Here is a 26,367-nt window from a genome sequence, read left to right on the forward strand (position 1 = left end):
GGCCGAGGTCAGAAGGCCCTGCCTGTCATAAGAGGCGACTAATGGGTCGAAATTGAGAGGTGGAGAGCCGTCGCTTAAGGTGTCGGGTCTGTAGAAATGCACTCAAGACCTTTAGGCGTCACGGTCACCGGTCTACATTCCTAGTATCCGAGACGAGACTCTCGGGGACTCTACTCTCATTCCAAGAGAACCAGGCAAGGTTGAACGAGCGGGGCACGTACACACCTCTTTTGGCCTTACACCACCAATCGTGGTGTCGGTGTCTCGGCACGCACTTACCCGCCTGAAGATTTAAGAGTGGCAGAGGAGAGATCATCGGCGGCGACGTCTACGTGCGAGGTGGAAATTCCTCTGCATGCGTCACCTGTCCGTCCATGGGAGGGGATAACGGATAGGTGAGGTAATCGTAACACAGATACTACAGGGGAGGTGGAGCCCCGCGATGCGTATGCATCGCGCCACCTTCATTTTGGGTGTCAGACTCGTAGGGGCAGTGGAGTCGCTAACGGTCGAATGCCGAAAGGCAAGGTAGACCAGGGCCCTCCCAATTTATTTGGAGGGCACAAAGCACAGCTATGCTATTTTGACAACATGGGTCTCCTCCATTCTTCTTATGTGGTTATTCCATTCCTTTTTCTATTTTGTGCCCATTCATTTATACATTGTACGTTACATTTTCTTCTAATGTCTTCACTTCTCTTTCGATCTTTCAGCGTATTTCCTGTAATTCTCCTCAGTACTCTCATCAGGATTGCTGTTTCAGGCATATATCAGTATTGGCCTTTATAAATTCTTGACTCTATTTCAGTGTTAATGTGACTGTTTCGCCATATAGTGTTATTAAGGCATCCTGCCAGTCTATTTGTTTTTTGTACTTGATCTCTCACTTCTTTGTCTAGGTCTCCATAGCTAGACAGTATAATTTCCAGGTATTTTATTTCCATTACTTCTTCAATACTGTTGCCAGACAAGCGCATGTGTTTCGTTTCTAATTGTCTTGTATTTATGCTATGCGTCTTGCGTTTTAGTTGACATGTATTTCAAGTAAGCTTTTTTCTTTTCGTTCCATTTTTCCTTTACTTCTGTACAAAACCATGGAGTTCTTCGCCTTGGGAACGATTTATTTTTATTAATATTTCTTTCGCCAAGAACTTCCTTGGCTGAGGCTTAGATATAATATTTGAGAATATTGTTTTGCCTTAGTAATGTCTTTATGCCTTTTCATAGAATTCGATTAATGTTAGAATAACTGTTATTTTTTCTCTTATATATCGTTATATTTGTTTTTAATTTCGTAAAATTAATTTTTGAGAACTTTGACAAAATATTATTAGTACTGACTAATAGTAGCAGTAACTAAACAAAGTTTATTCTAAATTTATTTGTGTATTTTAAAGTTTGACGAACATTCGGATATTTAGAATATTAACCATTGATACCAAGTATAATTATTCTAATCGTATAGAACCAATTATAAAAACTTTTTTCTTTTCAGAAGAAAAGCCGACGAGGTCCACATCCTGGAAGAGACGATCCGAGCCCGTAACGAACAGCAGAAAAAGGCGGGGGTGGAACTTGACGCCACATGCCACATATGTCTCAAGACTAAGTTTGCCGATGGGGTGGGGCACATTTGTAACTATTGTTCCATCAGATGTTGCGCTAGATGCGGGGGAAAAGTTACGCTCAGATCGAATAAGGTGAGGAAAAGTTTTTATGTGTTTCGCTAAGATGAAAAATCACTGATGTTAAATTTGAACTTGCCATATATTAAAAAAGGCTAGGATAAAGTTTTGCTTTTATTCAGATAAAAGTTTATCTTAAAAAAGCAACAAAATTTATCAAGTAAAAGTAAAATATTAATAAACTGTTATTTATTTATTTGTAAAAAAGAACTTAAAAACTTAAAATATCTACTTTCTACAATGAATAATGAAGAATTATTATTCTAGCACTAGTAATTTTGCCCATCGCATGCGACAAAAGGTCCAATCAATTGCCATCTACAATCAGTCGTTAAATTTTTAAAATAATAAACTTCTTACATGTAAACCAAGTAAACATAAAGTATGACCTGATACTCTTTTGACTCTTTTGATCATTTCTTAATATATCCTGTGTTTATATTTTTTGATGGCACGCTATATACATTTTGATGTGTTTTATTTAATGTGTCATATGCTAGAATTCGGCTAGTTGTTTATTTTGTGCACTTAGTCAGAGGCCTTCTTCAGCTCAATCAAGCAAATTTACTTTAAAACGTTTTTATTATTATTCATAGTGTCATGTAATATCTCGTCTATCGCTATACGTTTGATGTGTAGTGCCCTTTTGGTAGTCGCCTTGTTTGTTTTTTCTTAATCTTTCTTCTTCTCATTGCGCCGTCTCCTTTCGAAGGTTGGCGATCCAAATGGCAATTGTAGTTTTGGAAACTGCTGCGCGAAAGATCTCTGCGGATGAGCGGTCGAACCATCTCCTCAGGTCTTTCAGCCACGAGTTCTGGCGTCTTCCTACTGATCTTTTGCCCTGTACTTTTCCTTCCAGTATAACTTGAAGTAATTCATATCTTAATCTTTATCTTTATCTTAATATATTCTTTATATCCTTCCCTTATATATAACACATCACACGCCTCAATCGGACCTTTCTGTACAGTTTTTTTGTAAACAAACATGTTAGGTTAGGTTAGTGATATAAATATTAATAAAGTGCATGCGAACACATAATTGGGATAAAAAATACTAAAGAAAGTCTAGTTATTTACAAAAAAAAATAAATAATAAAGTAAATAAAAAAATGCTTAAATTAGCGACACCTGTAAAATAAATGAAACAACGAAGCAATGTAGTTGTCACCTTAACAGATCCCATTTACAATATCTATAGAGAAATTCTGTTAGTAAACATATCATATACAGTGATTTCTTCTCTATTGTATAAAAAACTGACGTTCTTTGCGGAAGAGTTCATTGGTGACTACCACGAGTCACGAATGTAACATCACCATCTGCAACCTTTTATTGATTTCAAACAGGGCTTTGATACTATGAATAAAAAATAAACTATATGAAAGCCTGGTGCTTATGGTTATACCCGAAAACTAACCAGATTGACATAGCTGACGCTTACTGACACGAAAGCAGTTGTAGTAACACAAAAAATGAAAACTAACAACAAGAAGAAGTTCTCTCAAAGCTCTCACCTAACTTCTTGTTGCGTGCAGCAATATCCAAAGTTGACATCCGTGGGAACTTTATAACAAAGAGCAAAGAAATAGCTGCATATGCGGATGACTTCAAAAAGTAATGTGAATTAAAGGGTTAAGGGTAAATCAAAATAAAACTAAATATACGTTTACATGAAGGTAAGAACCAATAGAAAGTTCTTCCAAAACAGATCTCCAAAGCATTAAAAAGGTAGCAGAGTTTACGTACTTAGGACCCCTAGTAACCGAAAGTACTATGTAAGTAAAGATAAAAACAGATTAAGCAAAAAAAGCAGGGCATATTGCACAAATAAAAATCTGCTAACTTCTAAAATATTCTAAAACAGAATTTAAAGATGGAATTGTACAAAACACTAATAAGGTCCATTGTGATCAACCTATGATTGTGGACATGGATCCTGTTGAAGAAAGACATAGATGGCCTGGAAAGTTTTGAATGGAAAGTGTTCAGAAAGATTTTTAAGCCTGTCCAGGAGCAGAATAGGGCCTACAAAGTTAATTAAAAACGCTGATATATTAAAGTTTGTTAAATAGTTGGCTTGGCCAGTTACTTTGAAGGAGCATTGAAAGAAATGCAAAAAATATCACCGAATGGATGCCGGCTGAAATAAACCACAAGACCGCCCTAGATAGCATTGATTAGAGAGTTTTGAGAATGATCTAAGGATTATGAGAGTTTGGAATTGGAGAAGAATGACCAATAACAGAAGGGAGTGAATGCAACTGTTGAACAAGTCAAAATCCATAGAGGGCTGTAGCGCTAGAGGACGAGAAAGGTTTTTAAATTTGATTATGGCTTCGCTTACGCAAGCTGATGTTGCACGTCATTTTGATGTATTTCGAAACATGATGTCCCAGTTTTGACATCGTTTGAACTGCACGCTAGACGCCTATTGAGGGTGTTCACCGGTATATCGATATACGATGGTATATTGTAGAAATTGTGACTAAAGATTAAAGTATGTATTTTTATGTTATTCACAGGTGAGGCTAGGTTTTGTCTCTATCCTTATTCAAGAAAAGTCAAAGATTGGGGACGACCTGGTTGACAAGAGAGATTTATAGATGTACAGGGTGTTTTTGCATATGATGGTTGAAAATTATATGTATATTAATGTTTCACCACCGAACTGTTCTCTTTTTTATGAAATCATTGCTTTTTAATTTGGCCCTAATTTACATTACATGGAGAATACCGTAAAACCATATCATGCAGCAATATTAAGTGGTTAGTTTTATAATAGGAATTTTGCCCTTCTGTAGTGATCAGCGTAAGTGTATTTTCCATTGGGGCCAGCATTTTTGTAACAGTGCTCAAATAATGACAAGACTTTGCCTCTTTTTGTTAATTTTATTTTCTTTCACTTACTTGTATACCTAGCATGTTTCCTTTATTGCCAATAGTTAATTTATTCACAAATGGCCGATGTCAAAGTACCTGGTTTATCCTCAATTTTAAATGTTCATAATTTATTTTAAAATAATTAAGATAAATGCCATTAAACGACAAAATTTCTTTATTTGCATTTTTTTCCTCCTCCCATTTCTTGATCCTTCTTAAGAATAAATTGACGATTTAGTTGCTGCCCAATAATCTATTTGCAATTACATAATGAAAATACTCGTCGGTAAAGTTAGCATATCCATTTTATAAGGATCTCGATCCTAGAGAACTAAAAATAACTGAATCATGAAAATTGGATTAAAGGGGTTTTGAAGAGTGAACTATTCAATGAAAATATTTTTATCTATTTTCTACTTCCGGTTATACCGGAATGGGGCACCCTATATATATATATATATATATATATATATATATATATATATATATATATATATATATATATATATATATATATATATATATATAGTAAGTAGTTAGGTATTATTGACTGACACGTTATGTAAAATAAAATTTTATTTTAAGGTTGCAGTCATTAATAGGGCAGGAAAGTGAAACTCTTCTTTGTTCTTTAATCAAGCGTTCGTAAAATTTATTTGCTTCTTCAGGATATGCTAAAATTATGGTATCAGTATATACATTGAAATTAGAATTAAATAACATTGTATAAAACTAGTATAAAAACTTACAACATGAGGTTAATCCATTAAATTTTTAAATTTACAAAACATTAAAACTTAACTTATTAAAATTATATAGTTATGTAAGTACAATATTTTAATTTTATTAAATTTTGTACAAATTCATTATGACATTGATTATTTTGTTGATGTTTGATTTATGTCAGAAAGACACTCGTTTCTGTTTATTATATTTTTTGTTGTTGATAACTAGCTCTTGATTGTTATTAGAGTTACGTACAAAGTGGCGCCAACTATGAATATTTAAATTTTTTGAAATTATAGTATTTATAGTCAGAAAATCTAATATTAGAAAATTATAGTATTAATTTTCGTAAGACAGAATGTAATTATAGATATTGCTTAGTTTATCAATATCAGTTTTTTTAATAACGCATTGATATTTATTTATGCATACCATTTCTAAGAATTCTCTTTTATTTAATTGGTTTTCACGTTTTAATATATTAGTTTCATTGAAATTAAATGAATGATTTTTATTAATTGCATGATCTATTAATGCACACGTATTTTTATTATTTCTAAGGTCACTTTTATGTGATGTTAGTCTGCCTATTAGATTTCTAGATGTGTGTCCGATGTATGACTTATCACAATTTTCGCATGGTATTATATAAACTACATTTGAGCTTTCCATAATGCTAATAGGTGATTTAGTTTTTGTATACAATGATGCTAATGTTTTAACATTTTTAGTTGCAATTTTAATATCAGAATAGTTAGCAAAGACTTTAGTTAGTTTGGGTGTTAATGTTGGTATGTAAGGTAGTGATGTGAAAGTAAATTGAGATTGCACGATTTGTTGATTTGGTTCTCTTGTTTGATTCATGTCAATCATTCTATTATTAGGATTGTTAAATAAGAATTTGTTAATTATTTTAATTGGGTATGAATTCTCTAATAAAATGTCTTTCAGTTCTAATAAACCTTTGTTGATGTTATTGATGTGGGATAATTTGACTATTCTGTTTTTTAAAGCCAATATTAAATTTATTTTCATATGAGGTGGATGTTGTGAATAATAATTAATAAATCTGTTACTAAATATAGGTTTTCTGTCCCATTCAGTGCTTAATACATTTTGTGCATTACGTTTGATTTTTATGTCAAGATATGGGATGCTATTTTCTATCTCTTTTTCACATGTAAATTGTAAATGTTCACTATAATTATTAAAAGTTTGTAAAGTTTCATTGATTTTGTCTGCAGATAAAGCAAGTATTAAGTCATCCACAAATCGTTTGATAAATGGGATATGTTATATATTTTTATACTAGTTTTATACAATGTTATTTAATTCTAATTTCAATGTATATACTGATGCCATATTTTAGCATATCTTGAAGAAGCAAATAAATTTTGCCAAAGCTTGTTTATTTTATATATATATATACATATATATATATATATATATATATATATATTATATATATGTATACATATATATATATATACATATATATATATATATATATATATATATATATATACATATATATATATATATATATATATATATATATATATATATATATATATATATATATATATATATTCACGTTATTCTGATCATTTTCTTGTCATTACTTCCTTTTACTTATTGTGAACCGTTTTTGAGTTATAATTGTTTATCCGGAATTCTAAATTCTTAACAAATTCGTTTTTCTCAAATGAGATACCCTAAATGTAATTCACTATTTTAAAAGCATACGTTTCTCACTATCGATCTGTATTAGTATTCCCTATATCTCTTGCAGTTTTTAAATAAATTAAATTTATACACTTGTCACAAAAAATTTATTTCTTTATAGACTAAATTGTGTTGATTTACAACTTTCATATTGTAAGTTAAACATTGTACAATTAAAAAGATGCTATTGAAAAAAATAGGTACTAGCTCATTAATGTGATAAATGTTCAAAGTGTTGCCCATCAACTTCCAAACATTTATGAACTCTTTCAATCAGGTTTTCATTATTAGCTCTTGATATTGATTTTCCATCTATTTCGTTAAAAACTTGAACAACTTTATTTATTATATCTTCCTTAGTAATGACATGTTCAAAGAACATATCACTTTTAACATCTCTCTACATATAGTAATCTGACGGTGACAATTGTGGGGATCTTGGTGGCTAGAGAAACGGAACTTTACTAGCTATCCATATATCGTGCCGACTTCTCGAATATTGTGAGCCGGTGCTCCATCTTGCTGAAACCAATCCTCGTTAGCCTCATTATTATGTAAAGAGTGTAGTGCTGGTATAATTACTTGCCGTAAAATGTTGCAGTAACGCTCTCCGTTCAAATTTTCTTTGTAAATCATAAAGTGCGAATATATTATTATTTTTCACAGCACAAAAAACATTAAACGAAAAGGACACTTGAAATTTACTATCCCACGTGAGCTTAGGATTTTAGTCACTCTAGAAGTGACTGTTATGGCGGTTAAATATACCATTTTTTGTAAACTTCGATTCTCACACCAAATAATTTATTTTTGTAAAATCTTAATCTTATTGTTACTTTATTAAAACTCATTCACAAAATTCTACACGTCTTACATAAGCTCCAGGATGTAAATGTTGAGCTAGTGTATACGAATAAGGAGTCCAATTATGATTTTTTTTAATTCTGTGAATTGTTCTACTAGATACCTGTAACAATTGCTCACATTCCCGTAAGGACGAATTTGAATTAGCTGCAAAATATCCCAGGATAAATATTTGTAAGTCTTCATTATCGACGTAGTGGATCCCATCATAATGGAGGTCTACCTGTATTCCTGTTTGCATGAAACCTAGGCAGCAACTCCGCCATGCGTTTAGTCCACTCACCGTTGTTCATTCTCGTCACGTGTCTAGCCAAACCCACTTCATGTATACTATTCTTTATACAGTTTAATTCCTGGCTCTCATAATTACATTTTCGACTCAATCTTTTAATGTTTTAATGTTAACCCTAACATCGATCGCTCCATGCCCCGCGACTTGCTCTGATTCCCCTCCCCCAGATTTTTTAGGGTGAATTTTTCCACACCATAAGGCAATAAATACCGTATTCCTTAGCTTGCCAAAAGTCGCCTTGCTAATTTTATTTGTCTTTTAATTTTGCATGTCTGTTTAGTTATCTCTAGCTATCATTAATTCGTGACCTAAATATTTACAGTGTTACATGTTTGATTTCTATGTCGTTTATGGATATATTGCGACTGGGGACTAAGTTTATCATATATTGGGTTTTAACGTGAGTATATAGTATTTAGCATCTCTTGGGATTCTTTTAGATTGTCTAATATTAAAACGATATCGTCAGCGAAGCGTAAGTGGTTTAATCTCACTCACTTACCCACTTATGTTTTTTTGTATATATATATATATATATATATATACATATATATATATATATATATATATATATATATATATATATATATATATATATATATATATATATATTTCTTTGTAGTACCAATTGACTTCTGGACGAAAAGTATTCCCATTTGGCATCCGTGAATATTCACGGGCCACAATATACAGCGAATTCTGTTGCGGTACCAATTGGCATCAATCGCTGTTGCGGTTTCTTTGGCATCGATTGGCTTTGGACCTTTAGCATCCATTGGTTTATGACTCAAGTCGACAATAATACCTAAAGGTTTCGGTGGAATTCTACCTGAGTCAATTCATCTGTTCAGTCATTGTAATATTTTGTTGTCGAAACGGATGTTTAAAAATTTAACTTGTTAGAGTATATTATAAAGTTATCTTTATCTATAAATTGTAGGCAGGTAGTTATTGCTTTTTTCGAGATTGAATATTTTTCTTTTAAAATTATGACAGCTTCAAATTTGATTTAATTTGCTAAATACTTTTATTTTACATTTTTTAAGCTCAGTAATTTAAAAATGTTTTATCGTCTTTTAACAACTTCTAGTCTGATTATTCCCTGAGTAAAAGAGCTCTGTTGTAATGAATTATTTGGTATTACTAAAGAAATTCTGGTATAGTAGGATTAAATGTTAAAATTAAATGTTACAATGATTGTAACTTCATGCCTTGGGCTGTTACGTCGCATTATGGGCTATATGGGCTGTATTTTCTCGTTCTTGTTCGTATTTCTCTTCGATTTGCATTTTCGATGACACTTTCCAATATTTTAGCAAATTCAAAGTCCATGAAAAATACTTAGAAAGCAAACAAAAGTACTTATAAGAGTATACGACCATTTGATAACACTCACTGTGAAAATTTTTGCAAGTGAAGATGTTTAAGACAACAGGCACATTATTGCCGAACGCAAAGTGCACATAACTTTCTCCTTTATTTTTTGGTATCTGACTTCTTACAACTGTGTGTATTTTTCTTTCCTCTACCCATACTTCTCGTACGTCACTGAATCTGGTTTGATGTGGTATTATATAATAATAGATGCACAATCAAAACGAACCAGATTCTTTTACATTAAAAAGAGATAAAATATTATGTCCATATACTATGAAAAGCAATAATTAAAAAAGAGTCGTATTTTAACACATATTTGTTTTTCTTTAACCGTTTGTTAATAAATAATATATCAAAATTTATTCGACATAATGTATGTTTTATTTTAAGGCTGTAACATAAAAATAAGAATTACCTGTTATGAAGGCACTACATAGGTAATTATTATCTGTACCTAACAAAAACCAATTTTATCAAAATCAACCTAGTTTGAAATATATGGAGTCTCGATTATATCTCATGGTTGTGTTTGCCCTACGTAGAAAAAAATAAAATAAAATTACTGAAATCTCTTGGGAATTGAAGTACTCAAGAATTGAAAAGATGTTGAAATTACTGTAACTTTGAAGAAGTTGAAAATCAAATGTTTAAAGGTACACTTCTTTCAAACAAAATTCAGAATCAGTATTTTATCTCTTAACTTCATTAGAAGTGAATAATAAAGAAGTTATATACATACAAAAGGTTTTTGTAAGAAACACAGTTGCAAACATATAATTTACAAAATTTCTTGGTCTCTCTTTTTAAAATGGCGATACATAGCTTTCAACGTAAACGAAGTTTTAGGAGTAGTGTCCACTCAATAGCTTCTAATGGTAATAGTGGGTTAGGGACAATTAAAACCTAGTTAATGTTTAAAATTTGCCAATGTTTTTACTTTATTTTAAGTCTTTATCAAGGCTATACATGGCACATACCTATAATGGTACATAAAATGATCCATTGTGACGTTTGGGTTCACCATTGGAAAGTTGTCCGTTCTGCTTTGGGGACTGTGTCCTCTGACTATAAAATATAAGCGAAAAATTGCAATACACTCTTAACTGCTCAACATATCAAGGTGTTATAGCAGGTGTTCCGCGTGCAATGCTGCCATGTTCACATGTACAGCGTGGAAAACAAGAGTCCTTTGCTGTCGGTTAAGGTTACCGAAAACCCAAGCAAAGCTTAACTTTTTGGATCAATAGCAACAACTACTCCAGTGACTCCAATAGTGAACATGGCAGCATTGCACGCGGAACACCTGCTATAACACCTTGATATGTTGAGCAGTTAAGAGTGTATTGCATTTATTCGCTTATACTAATTGAACATCTTTGGGATATGTTAGATAGATGTGTCCCGAGGCGCCCACATCCACCTCAAATCCTTCAACAACTAAAAGAAACTCTAATCGAAGAATGGGAAAATATAGGTACCTCAACAAGATATGGACAGGCTTATACGCAGCATGCCACGTAGATTTCAAGCACTAATTCGCGCTGGTGAAAAATACACACGATATTAAGAATCAATTTTTCTTCATATCCTTACGTTAGAGATGTGGAACAACTGCTTATTCCATTTCATTTGTTGTAGTGTTTTCAAGTTGTTATGATTATCTTTAAAATGGTATGTAGAAATGGTTTTAATTTATTAAATTTATTTGAACAAAACATGATTCCTTTATTCAGGTAATAAGATTTCTATATTATTAAAATTATTAAGACGCAAATATGTGTGAGGCAAAATTAATAACAAACTATGAACGAATAAATAAACGAAACACAAATATAGAGATATCAGCAGGAGTGGTGAGAAAAGCAAAGAATAGTAGAAGGCAGGAGAGTAATAATATCCCAGTTAAAGACAAAAAATGATCCAGAAATTGAAATTTCATAAGACACTTTAATAAAATATAGGTAGAAGAGCGAGCACTAAATCCTACATCTCTGATCTACCCGAAAATGTATTACTTTGCTATACTATAAAATACTAGTTATGTTTGGATCAACAGAAACAACTACTCCGAGGGCTAATACCCCTACCGGCATTGAATTATACTATTGATCCTATAGTCGCAGAACAACACAACCCATCAAGTGTGAAACGCCAAACAGCTGTTTCGGTCCGCCAGACCTCATCAGAGACGCTTGGCTTCTCCATTGGAAAGTTGTTCGTTCTGCTTAAGCGTACAAGGTCCTCTGAATCTCAAATGTAGATGAGAATGCAATCCACTCTTAACTGATCAACATTTAATATGTCATCACAGGTGTTCCGTGTGCAATGCTGCCAGGTCACCCATGTACAGCTTGGAACAACAAGAGCCATTTGCTGATCGGTTTAGGTCACTGAAACCCAACCAATTATGTTTGGATCAACAGAAACAACTACTCCGAGGGCTAATACCCCTACCGGCATTGAATTATACTATTGATCCAATGGTCGCAGAACCACACAACCCATCAAGTGTGAAACGCCAAACAGCTGTTTCGGTCCGCCAGACCTTATCTGTGACGCTTGGCTTCTCCATTGGAAAGTTGTCCGTTCTGCTTAAGGGGACAAGGTCCTCTGAATCTCAAATGTAAATGAGAATGCAATCCACTCTTAACTGATCAACATTTAATATGTCATCACAGGTGTTCCGTGTGCAATGCTGCCAGGTCACCCATGTACAGCTTGGAACAACAAGAGCCATTTGCTGATCGGTTTAGGTCACCGAAACCCAACCAATTATGATTGGATCAACAGAAACAACTACTCCGTGGGCTAATACCCCTACCGGCATTGAATTATACTATTGATCCAATGGTCGCAGAAAAACACAACCCATCAAGTGTGAAACGCCAAACAGCTGTTTCGGTCCGCCAGACCTTATCTGTGACGCTTGGCTTCTCCATTGGAAAGTTGTCCGTTCTGCTTAAGGGGACAAGGTCCTCTGAATCTCAAATGTAAATGAGAATGCAATCCACTCTTAACTGATCAACATTTAATATGTCATCACAGGTGTTCCGTGTGCAATGCTGCTAGGTCACCTATGTGATCAGTTAAGAGTGGATTGCATTCTCATTTACATTTGAGATTCAGAGGACCTTGTCCCCTTAAGCAGAACGGACAACTTTCCAATGGAGAAGCCAAGCGTCACTGATGAGGTCTGGCGGACCGAAACTGCTGTTTGGCGTTTCACACTTGATGGGTTGTGTTGATCTGCGACCATTGGATCAATAGTATAATTCAATGCCAGTAGGTGTATTACCCCTCGGAGTAGTGGTTTTTGTTGATCCAAACATAATTGGTTGGGTTTCGGTGACCTAAACCGATCAGCAAAGGGCTCTTGTTGTTCCAAGTTGTACATGGGTGACCTGGCAGCATTGCACACGGAACACCGGTGATGACATATTAAATGTTGATCAGTTAAGAATGGATTGCATTCTCATTTATATTTGAGATGCAGAGGACCTTGTCCCCTTAAGCAGAACGGACAACTTTCCAATGGAGAAGCCAAGCGTCACTGATGAGGTCTGGCGGACCGCAACAACTGTTTGGCGTTTCACACTTGATGGGTTGTGTTGTGCTGCGACCATTGGATCAATAGTATAATTCAATGCCGGTAGGGGTATTAGCCCTCGGAGTAGTTGTTTCTGTTGATCTAAACATAATTAATTGGGTTTCGGCGGCCTAAACCGATCAGCAAATGGCTCTTGTTGTTCCAAGCTGTACATGGGTGACCTGGCAGCATTGCACACGGAACACCTGTGATGACATATTAAATGTTGATCAGTTAAGAGTGGATTGCATTCTCATTTACATTTGAGATGCAGAGGACCTTGTCCCCTTAAGCAGAACGGACAACTTTCCAATGGAGAAGCCAAGCGTCACTGATGAGGTCTGGCGGACCGAAACAGCTGTTTGGCGTTTCACACTTGATGGGTTGTGTTGTTCTGCGACCATTGGATCAATAGTATAATTCAATGCCGGTAGGAATATTAGCCCACGGAGTAGTTGTTTCTGTTGATCCAATCATAATTGGTTGGGTTTCGGTGACCTAAACCGATCAGCAAATGGCTCTTGTTGTTCCAAGCTGTACATGGGTGACCTGGCAGCATTGCACACGGAACACCTGTGATGACATATTAAATGTTGATCAGTTAAGAGTGGATTGCATTCTCATTTACATATAAACTACTAGCTTTTATCCTCGATTCGATTGTGATGGCGTCTTCTGCCGAGAAGTATCCCTTGAAAATACAACTTTTTTTAATAAAATGTATCATCTGTGCTTATTTGTGTCCCTGTCAAAATTGCAAAAATAATCAATATGATCGGTTAAAAAGTTAAACAGAGAATGCGAAAAAAAACAAGCCGACAAACACCTTACACTCACATTTATAATATTAGTTAATATTTTCACAGAAAAAAAGACAAAGCATAACCAGAGATAGATAAAAACGTATCACATCCTGTAGATGCCAATTGAACCGCTAAGCTGTAACGACATGAATATCGCTTCAACTCAATATACACAAATCGATGGTGGCGCTGCTTATTTTTTGCCTCGAACTACGATTTATTTACGAATCAAAAAACGGTCCAATTGGATTCCGGGTTCATATCGCGTAAAGAGCCTTATAATATCATCCACTATGCGTTTCTGATATTATTTTGAAGAGGTCAATTGGCATCCGAATACCGGATGCCAATTGACCAGCGGAAGCCAATTGAACCTACAACTTTACATGTGGGAAGTCAATTGTTACCGTAAATAAATATATATATATATATATATATATATATATATATATATATATATATATATATATATATATATATAGAGAGAGAGAGAGAGAGAAAAGGAGTACGACCGTCAATCTAATATAAACTAAGGAACACTCAAAGAGTGGTGGGTTTTTTGGTAAAAGTGGAGAAATAAAAGATAAAGAAGGTGGCTACTTCATCTATTTATTGAAGACGTTTCGCTTTCTACTCAGAAAGCATCATCAGTTCATCTAAAAAGAACAATATGAAAAACCAAACATCCATAAAAAAGTTATAACATGAGTGTTATCTTAAAAATACATGTAGCAGTCAATGATATTAAATGTGTGAAAAAGCTGGACATTTAGAGATCAAGTTGTATAAACAATTAATTGAAACTAGGTACAGTTTACAAATTAACAAACTTAGCACAGCAAAAGGCAAAAGATAATTGTGATAATCATACATGTATATAAAAAATTATTGTAAAAAACTTCAGTAAAAACATTAAAATTGATATGTAGAGAACTAGAAAGATCATAAGATGCACTTCCAACAATATATTATCAGTTAAATCTAATTTTGACTTTAGGTAACATTATTGAATAGGTTAAGATTAAAATTTAATATTTAAAAGTAAAATGAAGTTACCAGTCTTTAGCTTACTAGGTGCCGCAGGCAAATAAATGTAACAGTTGTAACACCCACGCCAACAATGTGAAAAGACAGTGGCCTTGAGGTCAAAATATAACAGAACAGCAAGGCGAAATACCAACCTCTAGTGCAATAGAGCGGTACATTTAAAGAATATGATAAATTTGGGTGACAACTTGTCATAAAAGCCAAAAAATGAAAGGAAAAGGTGGTTAAGATCACCATTTTCCCCCCAGTGATTGGTTTAGAAAATCAAGCGAGGTCAATCCAAAATATCATATATTATAATATCTACGTTGTAACTGGTTAGCCAGCCAACAGGTGAAGATTGATTCAACTTCCACAGTCCAAGGTTCGTAGCATTTGGAACTGTGAATGAAAAAGATTCTATGAATCAGTTTCAATTAAAAAATTTTACTAAACAAGTCAATCAAAAAACAATACACAACTCTTGGTTTACGTAAATACACACGTCATTTCTCTTGGTTATTATTTGCTGGGATTCCTATTTTCTTCATTTGGTAATACAGGATTAATCGATAAACATTATCATAGGCATTTTGTATGTCTACAAATGTACCCTCGACTGATTTATTAGTAGAAAATTAGTTGTACATATCCAGTACCAAGTGTGATGAGTTTTCCATTATTAAGCATGATTTTTCTAAATCCAAATTGCGTTGTAGAGTTTTGGAAATTTTTCTCCAGCCAAAATTCTAATATTTATTTAATTTAATGTTAGCTTAATGCCTCTGTGTTGTTTGAGAATTGGGACTAATATATTCTTTCCATGAGTTTGGAAATTTCATTCTTACCCATAATGTGGTTTATTATATTTAGAAGTTGTATTTTTTTGAGTAGGCAAATTATATAACGTACTCTAGAGAATATTGGCTTTTCCTGGAGCTGAGTTGGCATTGTTTTTTAAACAATTTTTCAGTTCTTCCAAATAAAATATTTCTGTTAGAAATGTACTGTCTTTGGATTGGTTGCATTGTTCGTCCTTCTCTAGGGTCAGCCAGACATCACTCCCTCTAATTTTTATATAATATATAACAAATATTAAGATAAATGGTGGTCTTAACTTTACAGTAATATAATTACAACAAGACATGTGTCACCGTTCTAGATAATTTAACGTAATTTCCTATATAACAATAACATCTACTCTATAACAGATAATAAAAGCTTGCAAATAACATACTGGCGCAAACGTAGCGGGAAATCTTGAAAACTCAGAAGTGACCTTCTACTAGGTACTTAAAAATTTATATCATTTCAATTCAAATATAATTAATAAATAAATAAATAAAATAAATATAATTCAAATTTCAAGCCGGTATCTTGATATTAGCGTAAAAAAATATAACCTAAAAATTGTTCGGATTCAACTTTTTTATTGTACTCAAAACATTATATTTTGTGTATATCACTACGCGAAATGGAATACATTTTTTTTACTGCATATTTGCTGATATTATTGCATGCTAAAATGCCTAATAATTATTTGCTTACATATATTTTGTCAATATATTGATACATTCTATGGGATCGTAAAAAAACCGAGCACAATTAAGATTCCAACGCAATAGCATAGGTCGTTCAGTTTTGGTATGTACTTTAGCTAAAAATCAATATGGCGCGTCACGTCCTGTATAGTGCGATGACGTTAAAAAGCCCCACGCTATTTGCGATTTCCAGAATGAGCCGCCCACGCGATTTCTTGCGAATCTACAACGTTTTACACGAGCAGAACGGGAACGGAGATTATTTTACAACAAACAGTCTTATAAGATCCTCGAGGAGAGAATGTAGATTGTCGACAACAAAAGTATATCTCGTATTCCAACATATTTTCTTATTTAAATAATAATATCGATGTGCAAGATATGATAACACATAGTTACTTATATATATTGAGAAATTAAGGAATTTTAATTATTACGTACAAACACATTTAAATAATATGATTGATATTGACTCATATTTTCTAAATAATATTATACATGAGAACATAATTACATGGACAAATCCTCATGTTATTTAGCGTATGACACAAATGCTGTAAATTGTAAACTTTACATGGAAATGACACCAATACAAATCACATTAAAATATACTTATTAAACGTTGATGTCGATATTACGTAACCAGTTTATTGCTTTAGGTGTTGTTTCAAGGAAGTAACTCTGTCGTCCTGAAGATGCTCGGATAGGGCATTCAGAACTAATGTGGTTGGATATTGTTTTGTCTCTCATAGCCACAGAGACAAACTTTTACACAATGGCAACTATTTAAAATACTACTGATATTTAAACGATCAACTTCCCATGTTTATATATATATTTTCTGAAGTTCCAGACATAACTAGTCATTACGGGATTTTTTGATGACATCTCGAACATTCTTCTTTTTTAAAGTGCCCTCTTCTTAATGAAGGGTTGGCTACTACAATTGCAAACTCTTCTCTGTCTTCAGCTGTTCTTAATAACTGTTCAAAATTTAGCCCTGTCCATTATCGGATCTTTCCTAGTCACGATAGTCATTTCTTTCCTAGTTCTCTCTTTCCCTCAATTTTTTATTTCGTTATTAGTTGAACATATTGATATTTATTATTTCTAAGCATGACGTTTTTCTAACTTTCACTCTGTTAAAAAGTTCTCGTTCCTTGCCTTTTCTCTACAGCACTTCTTCGTTTGAGGTATGCGATGTCCACGAAATATTGAGGATTCTTTGGTAGATCCACATTTCAAATGCCTCCAATTTGCTTACGTTGATGTTTTAATCGTCCACGTTTCAACTGTTTCGCGTTTTATTCGAGAATCATTCACTAGTAGAACTTAATTAAAAATTCCCATTTACATAATATATGATTCTCAACACCCGAACGGTACGGCCCACGGCCCACGGTGGAACAGCTATCATACAAAGAAAAATAAGTCAATATTATGAACTTAATAAATACAGAAAAAACTACTCACAGGCCACCAGCATAAAAAAAATATAAGACTGACATGAACCATTGACGATCTCGGTGGTATACTGTCTCCCACGCCACAGTATAAGCTGTGATAAGTTTGAAGAATATTTCAACAGCCTTGGTAACATATTTATTTCCGGGGGGGATCTAGGATTATAAACCCTAAAGGAAGATAGCTCCTCAGAGCTATGCACAATAACAACCTTAACCAGCTGTTCACTGGAGAGCCTACGTATTGGCCTGTCAGAAACAAAATGCCTGATCTGCTCGATTTCTGTGTTACTAAAAGCATCCCAAAAGTACTTTCGTGTGTAAAGTCATGTCTTCAACCACACCCCTGTTTTAATAACGGTACTACGGTACTGCAACTACTGCAACTAATGGAGACGGGCTAAAGTTATCTTTATTTTCGAAATAGAGAAAAAGAATACAATATATCCAAAATATATAAGAAATATTATTCTAATATTAAACATAAAAGTAGAAATGCGAAGATTTCTTGGTTGACGAAGTCAAAATTCAGATTTTTTTCAAGTTTTTTTCTTGTACATTTAGGTTCATAAATAAGAAAGCTTATTTTCTGTACTTTAAAATAGTATTACTTACTTAAAAAATATTCTAGGACTAACGGTAACCAAGATACACTGCAGCATTTGTACTCAATTTTTGCATTTAACTATGAATGGCAAAAATCGTTAAAAATAGAAAATTTTGAAGAACCGCATCTTTCTTAAAAACCCCTTTAACGTTGTAGTTCTTTTTTAAAGTACAATAGCCAATTACTTTTGTAAATGAATTTACTACAAAGTTGTAACAACAAAAGCGACAAACACATAATTTCTAAGCTAAACCAGCCATCAAGTAATACACAGTTGACTCTAAATTAGCAAGACGACTTGTAATATAAGTATGCTGGTACAAGAAAACATCCAGAACGTCTGGGCAAAATATTATAAATGTTAGACAAAATTAGGAAAAACCAGTAAAATTTGAACAAAAATATCAGGGACAAAGTTGTCATAATGTCCAATAGTCAAGTAAAAATAATCAAATCACATGTAATCTGCTTTAAAGTGATACGAATGATATGGAATGCTATAAATATATTAATATGATATGAAATGCTTAGGGAAATCACATGAACTAAGCAAGAAAAATTTAGAAATAAAACAAATTTTACGAATAATTAGCCAAAATAGGGACAAAAATAACTTTTATGGGACTCCTTTTTTGTACATGGGCTTAATAACAGCTTAAAAATGGAAGAAATCAAAAGGGAAGTAAATCGCATTAGGAAGATTCACAAGGAAATATATAATTAAAAGATACTTATAAGCGACTATAGCTATAGAAGATTTAAATATTGGACTAATTTAAACAAAAAACGACTGCTTATTTTAATATGAATTCTCACAGACACTTCTCGGCTGAAATATTTAGATAAAGTAGTGAAGTTATTAATTTTTAAATTAGATCACTAAAGGGAGATTCTGAGTAGATAGTGATTACTACCATAGAAATAAGCAATAACATCTGATGTTAATATTGGTGTTAAAGTGGGTCTACATATAGTTAGATAGATTGCTGACGAATTTTCTGTGTGAATGTCAAACTTAGTGTATTCCATTATTTAATATATTTATTGGAACCTTACATTTGATTATGGGAGTTGAAGTCGCCTAACAATATACGAGGAGTTGGAATTCGATTGATACATTGTTATAGTTCGCTTTCATCATGAACTTAATTTAGAGGAATACATTTAATGAAGCAGGAGAGTTACTGCTCCATTTACGAACTCCTTGTAGATAAAAGTAAAAATATTCCCTTCTATGAAAGGATTCAACATTCTCTAAATAGGTTATCAATTGAACTATCACCAATCTTATTTCCAGTTAATATTAAGACACCTCCACCTCAGACAATATGTATTTCATACAATAATCTTAGTTTGTGTCTGTTTTCAATAAAGATGGAACAAACCATACCAATATACTTCCGTCCTTTCTCTTAATCATATCACATTTATATTTTGTAAATACTAACGCATCCAAAACCTCAGACAGCTATAAGCTACCATTATAGCTTCTGATTAATAAAACACACTTAAAATTGCTTACTTACAATACTATTCACACATCCGAAATTTATACCATCCTACAAGCACTGATTGTAGTAATAGGCCATTAAAAATAAGAAGCGTGACTTAGCACAAGGTTGCAGCAAAAAATGTAGATTTTACTTTTGTTATTAAATATAATATTTATTAATAAATGAGTATTATTACATGGCGCAGTCAGTACAAGAGCCAAAAGTACAGTTATTCACAAGGGAAGGAAAATTCCAGAATCAAAATGCCAGAAAAGGTATTAATAATAACCGGTAAATATTAATAATAACCTTAGCAGTTGGTCAATGTGATTAATAATGCCTTTATAATTAGATTAACCGGTTGTTATTAATACTATCCTAACACTTCTGGTAAATGCAATAAAAACGCATTTTGGGCTTCGCTACTGTTTATTTATGAAACTTGGTAGTAAAGTTAAACACTTAAACAGAACTTATTAATCAAAAAACCTAACTAGACATGTAATAAGTAAAAAAAGACTCGAATTTGGTAATAAAGTTAAACACCTAAACATAATTTATCAATAAAAAATACCTAACTAGACTTGTATTTGGTAACAAACAAGTAAAAATAGATTTGTATTTGGTAACAAAGTTAAAACACTTAAACAACATTTATCAATAAAAAAAAACCTAACTAGACATGTAATACGTAAAAACAGTTAAAACACTTAAGGGAAAGGCGTAAAATGTCTCCTGTCAAAATTTTCAATGTGTTTTAAATGTATTTATTTTTTTTGGAATCCTGAGAAAACTAATAAGTATTTTTAAAAAATTTACAGAATGAAAGATTACGTTATTACCGAGGGCCTCAAGTCCATCAGAATACATAAAAAGTTTCTTTTGAATGAAATATTTGCAATTAAAAATAACTGTAACTTATTAAAATAAACATTATAGAAGTTTTCCGGGACTTTCGGCCCTCGGTAATCATGTAGTCTTTCATTTTGTCTTTAAATTTTTCAAAATAATTTATTAGTTTTCTTAAGATTCGAAAAAAATAAATACATTTAAAGCACATTGAACATTTTGTCAGGCGACATTTTGCGCCTATGCCCTTAAACAAAATTATCAATCACAAATCCTAACTAGACATCTAATAAGTATTAACAAACTCGTAATTTGGCAATACATTTAGACGGTTAAACAGAACTTATCAATCAAAAAAACCTAACTATACTAAATTTGCAATCAAGATGCAGTAGAAATTTACAATGTATAAACTCTGGAAATCATGATTTGGGATTTACAATGTATATAGGTACATTGTAAATTATGATTCAGGAGTACTCCTAGTAGCATTTAACGTGTCTTGTTTTGTTTATTTCTACTACATCTTTATTGTAAATTTAGTATAGACATGTAATAAGTAAAAGCAGACTAGTATTTGGTAATTAAATTAAAACACTTAAAATTTATCAATAAAAAATCCTAACTAGACATGTATTAAGTAAAAACAGATCCGTATTTTGGTAATAAATTTAATCACTTAAACAGAACTTGTCAATCAAAAAACCAAAAATTCGAATACAGCAGATGACTCCTGTATTCGAATGTTGTTTATTCTATACCGTGTGCCAATTGTAAAAACGTTTATATCGGAGAATCATCTCGTAATTTTCACAGTAGAGTGATCTCACATCGCAGCGACATAAAAACCAAAAAAATAAACGCATGTGCACTCACAGAACATGCATTAACGTTAAAACATGAATTTAATTTCGAGGATTTCTGTATTTTGGCAAAGGAAAAAACCATTCAAAACGTGTTTTCTTGGAAATGTGTTTCATAAAATCCAATACGTCTTGTATAAATAAAAAGTCTGACATAGATAAACTGAGCAACATTTATTGTTATTTACTGACAAAACATCAAAAATAAAATAAAGATTTACTTTTACATATACACACCATAATACACCTGCATACAAAACATGTTGCATATCATAAAGCCAGGTTTAATATACTACTTCCATTAATATAACATGAAGAACACCTAATTGCTTTTTAATCATACTATTTTTACTATCATAACTAAATTTTAAAATGTATTTTGTTCATTATTTTATATGTTATATTTTATATGTATGGTATTAGTGTTGAGTGTCATAGCTTTATATAAATAATCTCAACGACTAGTAAGTTGCACTGACAATTTGTGGTATATTGTAAATATTTACACATTCTTCTAATTACAGTATCTTGAAGAAGGAATAAAACAATTCCGAAAGCTAGACCAAAAGTCAAAAGAGTGTTTCTGTAACATCCCTGCCAAACCTTCTGACTGCAGCCCTAATAAACTGTGTTGTTTGTGTATATATATATATATATATATATATATATATATATATATATATATATATATATATAACATTCTTAAAATACCAGAACAAAAAGTATTGTGCTCCCAGAAAAAATAAAACATATGTACGTTTTGTATTTAATAAAAGAATTCAAGGAGTAGATGAACCTTTTGATAAATATTTTAGTGATCTAAAAAAGTTGATATAAAGCTGTGAATACGAAACCCAGGAGGATAGTATTTTGACAGATAGGTTAGTTTTAGGAACAAATAATCCATCAGTTCAAGAAAAAATTATTAAATTCTCAAAAGTTAATACTTGAAACAGCAATAGATATACACAGAAATTCTGATATAACAAAAATGCAGTTAGAATCTGTAAGAATCAATGAAAGTTTGGAAATAAATGCATTAAAAAAAGACAAGAAAGTAGAAGAAGTGTAAAAATTGCAAACGTAAACACACAATTGCCCAGTGCCCAACGTTCGAATAAAATCGCTTTAAATGTGGTGGAGCAAGTCACTTTGGTAATGTCTGTTTTGCTGTAATCAGCAAAGATATAAAAGGCAACATGTTAAAAAAGTTAACGAAATTAAAAGACACTAGCGGACCAACTCGACATCGAGTTTTTTAAATGAAATTTTTATTTTGCGAGAAAAATTAAGAGATCAATACAAACAATATAAGCAAGAATATACATAACATTCATCAATAATAATGCAAGTAAAAAAAAGTGATTATGGAAGTCGACCTCAAAACCGGAATGCAATTTTTAGTTCATCAAATGTCGACATGGATATCATTTAGCAGTTAATTTTGCATGCTGATCACGAATCCGGTGTCAGATTTGCTCTATCTTGACGTTTTATGCGCGTTTCGGGTCACTTCCGGTGTCGGATCGCAACCGGAAGTACATATTTAGATTCGTTTCGACGAGAACTTTCGATCCATATATACATTGTGGGGTCTAAAACTTAAAGTAAATTTTAACTTCCGGTCATCTCAAAACCGGAAGTGAATTTTTGTACCAAAAGTATATCTTGACAATCTCATACGTAATATTAATAATATTCCGAAAAAATATTTTAATTATCTAATATGGTTCTTGAGTAAAGTGGTGGACAAGAAAAGGGCTCAGCGTTTTAGTATATAAGATGATAACATGACATGACAAAAGACGACGTACATGTACAATCAGTGAATGGAGTTAATAAACAATTTTGTAAATTTAATACCGTAAAGAAACTCACCCTTTTCATCCATTGTAAATTAATTAAGTAATTGTTCCTTAAAATATAAATTAATACAATGTAAATCGACATGTCGCTAATTAACTCAAAATTTAAATATTGTTTCTGAGTTAGTTCTTCATCAGATTACCTCTTGTAGAAAGTATAATATGAAACATATTGGATACCACGTACTATCTTTTATTGTTTTGTTTTGTTTGGAAATATATTTACAAAAAAATCCAAATAGTCTAAGTATCAGACCGGCTTAATAGTGACGCCCGTAGGATTATTTCTAATATCACTTCAAATGGTCTTCATAAGATTTTCTGATAATAATAAACAACTATACGTCTCAATTTCACTCACAAATATACATCGGGATGACGCACGTTCGCTATCAATTATGACGGAGCTGTAGGGAAGAATAAATTTAATTAAATGATGGATTTGTTTGTTCTGTTTATTAGAATTTATCCACATGTAGTGCCATTTATAATATGCACGTTATTATTAGATGTTTAATAAAATTAAAATATAAATAATATTGAACGTGAACGGCATTTCAACATTGCTAATGTACATACAAAATGCTTGGATGTCTTAGTAACAACAAAAAAATGATGAATACCTACATTATGTGAAAGTACAGATGTGATACTAATGCGAAGGTGAGACAGAGAGGAATATTTAATATTCCTAACCATAATTGATGACATCATGAGAGAAGACACCCAATATAAAGACCCATGGTCCTCGTTCTTGTAGCTAAGTGGCCGAAGTAAATTTAAATATAAGGGCTTTACTTATATATACTTATATATACTTATATATATATATATACTTATATATAAGTAAAAAATAAGGGTATTGACCAACCTGAGCTTAGTATTCCTTGTTATTGTTGGGTCTTTCTATATTTTAATCAATTTAGCTGTTGCGGTTCGGGCTATTGCTAGTCTTTGCTTGATTTCTGAGGAGCAATCGGCATTGTTGGTTATCAGGGAGCCCAAGTGTACCACTTTGAAATTTGCCACTTGGTGTATGTGCGGTAAATTATCATTTGCTCTGTGTACGATCATTATTTTTGTTTTTCCGGTGTTAATCTAAGTTTGAATTCTTCACTTATCCGGCTTAGCCGTTCAATGATAATACTCATTTCGACATCATTCGCTGCTAGTATAAGTGTGTCATCTTCATATCGCAAGCTGCTGATTTTTCTGCCTCCTATAGTGTTTCCGCAGTCCCATTTGTCTAGTAGTTTTCTTATTATATATTCAGCATATATGTGTATAATAATAGCAAGAGGAGTCCACCAGGGTTGCGTGCTGTCACCACTGCTCTTCAATGTCTAGAGTGAAGCGGTATTTAAAGAAGCGCCCTCGGATTCAATAGAAGGTATATCTATCACGAGGGCTGAGAACCATAGGGTTCCAAGCGAGAGTTTGTACAAAACTCGTTTTTTAACAGAAATCTATTGTTTTTTAAATTCTGCATAGAATGGTATTGAAAGTTCTGCGATTCGTTGACAGATAGCGCCACAATCAACAATGAAATCTAGTTCCAAGCGCACGAAATGGTTTAAAGTTAGAACCATATGGTTCCATGTACTATAGTGAGTGTATTGGTGAAAGTTACATGTGAGTTTTATCAGTTAAAATTATCATTTTCTTGTTTACAATGTCCTCTGTGTCCGAAAATAAATCTTGGGAGGATTATTGTAGCTCCGGTTCTGAATATCTTTCAGAAAAAGCCCATATATACTGTGCATTTACAGAAGAGTGATTCGGGTACACTACACTCTGATAAAAGAGGGAAAGGGACCAAAGATCGCATTTCAAGCAAAGAAAATAATTTTCAATTTTCCATATGTAGAAGCGCATTATTTCAAGAAAGATTCAAAAAAAAGATATCTAGACCCAACACTTAACGTACAAAAAATGTATGAATTGTACATTGAAATGTGCAATGCAAACAATATACCTCCACAAAAGCTGTCGTTGTATAGACACATTTTTAATTTTGCGTATAATCTAGAGTTCTTGCAACCGAAAACGGATATGTGTGACGTCTGCGAAGACTATAGATTGGCCAAAAAAGAGAAGAGGGTGCAGGCAGAAGAGCAACAGGCATATAATTCTCATATTAGAAAGAAATTAATAATGCGCCAAGAACGTGAAAATAATAAAAAAACAGAGAACTCAAACTGTGCCATTATATGTTTTGATCTGGAAAATGTCATAAATCTACCTAAATCTGAAGTCTATGTACTGTTTTACAAACAGAAATTAAACGTATACAATCTGACAGCTCAGTTCTGTTAATTCAGAAGTTTACTGTGCAGTATGGCCAGAAACATTATGTGGGAGATCAGGCAATGATTTGTCTAGTGCCCTAATACAAATTTTAGAGAAAGTAGTTTTAAACATCCAGAAATAAACAACAAATAGTTGTGGTCCTCAGAACAGGAACTCCCTGATTTTAATAGCAATCCCTGACTTCCTGAACAGACATCCTAATATCCAAATGGCAAGTATGAAATACTCCATACCTGGTCATTCGTGCATACAGGTTGTCGATAATATCCACTCCCGCATAGAAAAAGCTATGAAGGTTACGTATATTTGGTCACCACTAGCGTTTATTAGACTATTGTTAAAAGTCAACAAACGAAAGCCATTCTGTGTGATTAATATGAAACCAATACACTTTAAAAACTTCAAAAAAA

The 26,367-nt window shown here is 32.6% G+C and overlaps 1 protein-coding gene across 1 annotated transcript in view; it reads left to right on the forward strand.

Annotated features, from left to right (window-relative positions):
• The window catches only part of Rim (Rab3 interacting molecule), a 295,789-nt gene that overhangs the window by 33,310 nt on the left and 236,112 nt on the right, over nucleotides 1-26,367 (forward strand). The window contains exon 2 of the mRNA XM_072532709.1: nucleotides 1,496-1,700. Coding sequence (XP_072388810.1) covers nucleotides 1,496-1,700 — 205 coding nt within the window. The remainder of the gene's footprint in view (nucleotides 1-1,495; nucleotides 1,701-26,367) is intronic.

Source organism: Diabrotica undecimpunctata, chromosome 5 (assembly GCF_040954645.1).
Source record: "Diabrotica undecimpunctata isolate CICGRU chromosome 5, icDiaUnde3, whole genome shotgun sequence".
NCBI lineage: Eukaryota > Metazoa > Arthropoda > Insecta > Coleoptera > Chrysomelidae > Diabrotica > Diabrotica undecimpunctata.